Below are 4,713 nucleotides of genomic sequence, written 5' to 3' on the forward strand. Positions count from 1 at the left end.
TGGCTCCTCCCCACCCAGGGATTGCTCTTCTCTGGGCTACCTGCCCATGACCCAGGATCCATCTTTGACAGGTGATCACTCCTCACTGACAGCTGTCAAGGGTTGCATAGTAAGAAGTCTGTATGCAGAAACCAGCATGGCTGCATCATGCATGCATTAGGTGGCTGCATAAAGATTTTGCATGCAGAAACCACATGGAACTGGGACTGTGTGGAGCTGGGCCAACAGCAGCTCCATGACTCCAGTTTCAAAGGCCCCAGCTGCTGAGACTCCTTCTAAACTGGGTTCCTACATAAGCAGCACCTCCTGCCTGCTCTCTCTTTGCATCTCTGTTCCAGATCGGTTAGCTCACTTTGCTCCCTTTCCCAATAAACTCCATGTGGTTTTGTTGAGTTTGGTGGAATATGTTTCATCGCCCGAAGCTGCAGTAAAGACTCTCACACACATGCACATTCACACTCCTACACTCACACACTCTCTCACACACATACACACACTTACACTTACACACTCACATACATATGCACATTCACACTCCTATACTCACACACATACACACACTCTCTCTCACCCTCACACACACACACTTACACTCACACACTCACATACATACACACTTACACACATATGCACATTCACACTCTTATACTCACACACTCCTACACACACTCAGATTCTCTCTCACACTCACACACATACACACTTACACTCACATACATACACACTCACATACATGCATATTCACTCTTATACTCACACACTCACACACATACATACACACTCACATACATACACACACAGACACACACATACTCTCACACACAAAGCAAGTTTTTAAAAAGAAATACAAGGTATTTTAGGCTTAAATTTCATACTGTGTCTGTAAGCTTCAGATAATTACAAAAACATTATTTTATAAAGATGTTCCATTAGAAGAATTTTAGCTTAAAAAGAGGCTTACTTATTTTTGTTTTGTGTGTATGACTGTTTGTATGTATATATACCACACGTATGTAGTGTCCAAGGAGGCCAGAAGAAGGTATTGGATGGCCTGGAGCTGGAGTTACAGGTGGTTGTGGGTGCTGAGAACTCAGGTTCTCTGCAACAGCAGTAAGTGCTTTCAATTGCTGAGCTCCAGCCCAAGGATTTTAGCTTCATTTAGTAAAATTAATTTGTAGATCACTGTAGAAGAAACACAAAAAGTATTTTTTGTCTCATTCTTTTATGCTTATTCGGTTAGAAACTGCCACTTTTCTTGTTAAATATTAGCTTCTGAGCTGTGTGGTGGTGGTACACATCTTCAATCCTAGTACTCGGGAGGCAGAGACAGATAGATCTCGTGAGACCAAGGCCAGCTAAATAGGCTGTGTTCTCTCAGAACACGCCACAGATCCAGGTTCTATGGTGACCTTAGCAACACTCTCTCCACAGGCTCTTTCTCTCCCATCTGCCACAGCACCCAGCAGACCCACCACCTCCTGTGCCAGGAGCATATTGTCACCAGCACTATGCCCCACCCATACCCAGCACTGACCCCGGAGCAGAAGAAGGAGCTGTCTGACATCGCTCGCCGAATTGTGGCTCCGGGCAAGGGCATCCTGGCTGCAGATGAGTCCACTGGAAGCATCGCCAAGCGGCTGCAGTCCATTGGCACCGAGAACACAGAGGAGAACAGGCGTTTCTACCGCCAGCTGCTGCTGACTGCTGATGACCGCGTGAATCCCTGCATTGGGGGTGTGATCCTCTTTCATGAGACACTGTACCAGAAGGCAGATGATGGACGTCCCTTCCCCCAAGTTATCAAGTCCAAGGGCGGTATTGTGGGCATAAAGGTAGATAAGGGCGTGGTGCCTCTGGCAGGAACTAATGGCGAGACTACCACCCAAGGGCTAGATGAGCTATCTGATCGCTGTGCCCAGTACAGGAAGGATGGAGCCAACTTTGCCAAGTGGCGTTGTGTGCTGAAGATTGGGGAACACACCCCTTCAGCCCTTGCTATCATGGAAAATGCCAATGTCCTCGCTCGTTATGCCAGCATCTGCCAGCAGAATGGCATTGTACCCATTGTGGAGCCCGAAGTCCTTCCTGATGGGGACCACGACTTGAAGCGCTGTCAATATGTAACTGAGAAGGTACTAGCTGCTGTCTACAAGGCTCTGAGCGACCACCATGTCTACCTGGAAGGCACCTTGCTGAAGCCCAACATGGTCACCCCAGGCCATGCTTGCACCCAGAAATTTTCCAGTGAGGAGATTGCCATGGCAACTGTGACGGCACTTCGTCGCACAGTGCCCCCTGCTGTCCCTGGGATCACTTTCCTGTCTGGAGGGCAGAGTGAGGAAGAAGCATCCATCAACCTCAATGCTATCAACAAATGCCCACTGATGAAGCCGTGGGCCTTGACTTTCTCCTTCGGCCGAGCCCTGCAGGCTTCTGCTCTGAAGACCTGGGGTGGGAAAAAGGAGAACACGAAGGCCGCCCAGGAGGAATACATCAAGCGTGCCCTGGCCAACAGCCTCGCTTGCCAAGGGAAGTACACTCCAAGTGGTCAGTCAGGGACAGCGGCCAGTGAATCCCTCTTCGTCTCTAACCATGCCTACTGAGTAGAGGTGGCCTAAGGCTACTCCTCTAACTCTGCTCTCGAGGAGGAGGCCTCCAGGCTCTTTCCCATCAATCACTCTTGCTGCCCCTCATGACTTTGGTGTGTGCTACTGTCTGTGAATGCTGACTCTGCCGTCCCTTCTAGGCTGCTGCTAATCAACAACAATGTAAGGGGGAAAAGGAGTCACCTCTGCCCCTTTCTCTTGAAGACTCAACAGGAGCGAAGGTGGCAGGACAATCAAATCATTTTCGGAGTATGTCTCTCATACCATTTGAAGCCTTCCCACTGAAGCAATCCCGCGTGTTCTTAATGTCTGCTTCAAACAGGTGTTTGTTAGTTTCTTTCCTTCTGTCTAGGACCCTACTGTAAACTTGGAAAATTTACTGTTTTGTCAGTCAGCACCTGCCAAGCCTTGAGTCTACATATCAGCAAATGTGCTTCTGTTTAACTATCTTTTTACAGTCATAAGAGAAATAAACATATAAAATAAACGCATCTCAATGCATAGCTGTGCAGGAGTACAGATGTTTTATTAATGAAAATGAATCCAGCTTTTGGTAAGTCATGGCAGCAATATAACATTTCATTGTTTGGTTCTGTGCTAGACAGTCCCTGCTGTTTCCACAAATTCCTGTAATGCTTAATGGACATCTGGAAGAATTCAGCCAATTAATCGAATTCACATAGGAGCTAGGCTAATGGCTGTCTGAAAGGCAGATTACATTAAATCAAACTTGCAATATGAATGAAAGCACTTAATCATACATGCAACATTCATTAGATGCGACACAGCACGTGTTTTGATTGCTTTAATGAAAGATCAGGTAAAGTGCCTCAGCTGAGCAGATTGAAAAGGCAGCATGCTTACAAATGTTTGATTATGCCGAATATCAACAGAAACGGTGCCAGTAATTTATAGCAAAACATATTTGTAGGAGTCTAGAGCTGCTGAACTCAGGGAAATGTGGAGCCCGGGTGCAGAGCAGTGATTAATATGTGATAAAACTTTAGTAGGTGTCGGGAAAAGACAGGGGTTCAGTTATTTGTAGACACAGGCACCTTCACGCTGTGAGTGACTTGAAATCTCTGTGAACCCCAATTTCATTTACTTTAAGGTTCCTTGAGGGAAAGGTAACACCAGAGTAGGAATACCAACTTAAAAGAAGACTCACCCCCCCTGGAGGGGGGGCTTCAAAATCGTCTGGCAGGAGTCAAAATTCTAGTACTCATAGTTATGCCTGGCCTCTAGAGCCATGAATATTTTCTACCTTCCCTAAATTTGCTCAGTAACTTCCCTCTAACATTCTAGAAAAGAAAACTTACAAAGTATGTTTCTACATAATATTATTGCCTTTGCAAGTTTAAATTACAATAAAATGCCATTTGCAGATTTTTTTGTAGAAAATAAGGATAAAGTATATATTTTAAAATTACATTTAATATGTATGTGGCTTTTAGAGCAGGGTGTTACTATTAGCCCAGGGTGGCCCTGAATTCAAGGTCTTCTCTCCTTTATCTTCCAGGATGACAGGTGTGTATCATTATGCCCAGCTAATACATTTGGAACTAAATCTGTAATTAATAGAACTATAACACAATAAAAACTGTATTTTATACAACTATGTATGACTTCTCTATGGTAAAATTTAAATTTGGACAGCACTGGGCACCACTCTTTCCCTGGGAGCTAAAGAAGAACTGACTGTCATTGCTTTAGATTGGTAGTAATGGAACTCTGAAAACAGAAATGGAGTAACCCGGCAGGTCCCCCTTAGGCACTGTCTCCAGTTTGAGCTGACCCACAACAAAGCAAGGATTACATTGCTTGGCTAGCAGGGGAGATAAGGAGACAGAATGATTGGAATCATAGCCACAGGTGATTATAATGTCCTATACAGGAAATCATCACTAAGGCAGACTAAAGCAGCAATTACAAGCAAGTCCAGAACACTTGTAAGCAGCAGGAAGTAGAGATGCGTGAATTTCTAAAATAAAAGGGGGAGAGAGCTGGAACATCAGAAAAATGATAATGAAATAGGACACTGCTCTGGAATGAAGCCCTCTTTGGCCCACCCGGGCTGCTATAAAGTACTAGGAAGCAGGTAGCTTAC

At 45.2% G+C, this 4,713-nt stretch overlaps 1 protein-coding gene across 1 annotated transcript; it reads left to right on the plus strand.

The window, feature by feature from the left end:
* The first annotated feature begins 1,438 nt into the window (after window positions 1-1,438).
* Window positions 1,439-2,643, plus strand: LOC127230600 (fructose-bisphosphate aldolase A). Its single transcript, XM_051195864.1, has one exon. It carries the CDS (start codon window positions 1,509-1,511, stop codon window positions 2,601-2,603), a length of 1,095 nt encoding a protein of 364 aa, XP_051051821.1. The 5' UTR covers window positions 1,439-1,508; the 3' UTR covers window positions 2,604-2,643.
* Window positions 2,644-4,713: the final 2,070 nt, after the last annotated feature.

Source organism: Phodopus roborovskii, unplaced genomic scaffold (genome assembly GCF_943737965.1).
Source record: "Phodopus roborovskii unplaced genomic scaffold, PHOROB, whole genome shotgun sequence".
NCBI lineage: Eukaryota > Metazoa > Chordata > Mammalia > Rodentia > Cricetidae > Phodopus > Phodopus roborovskii.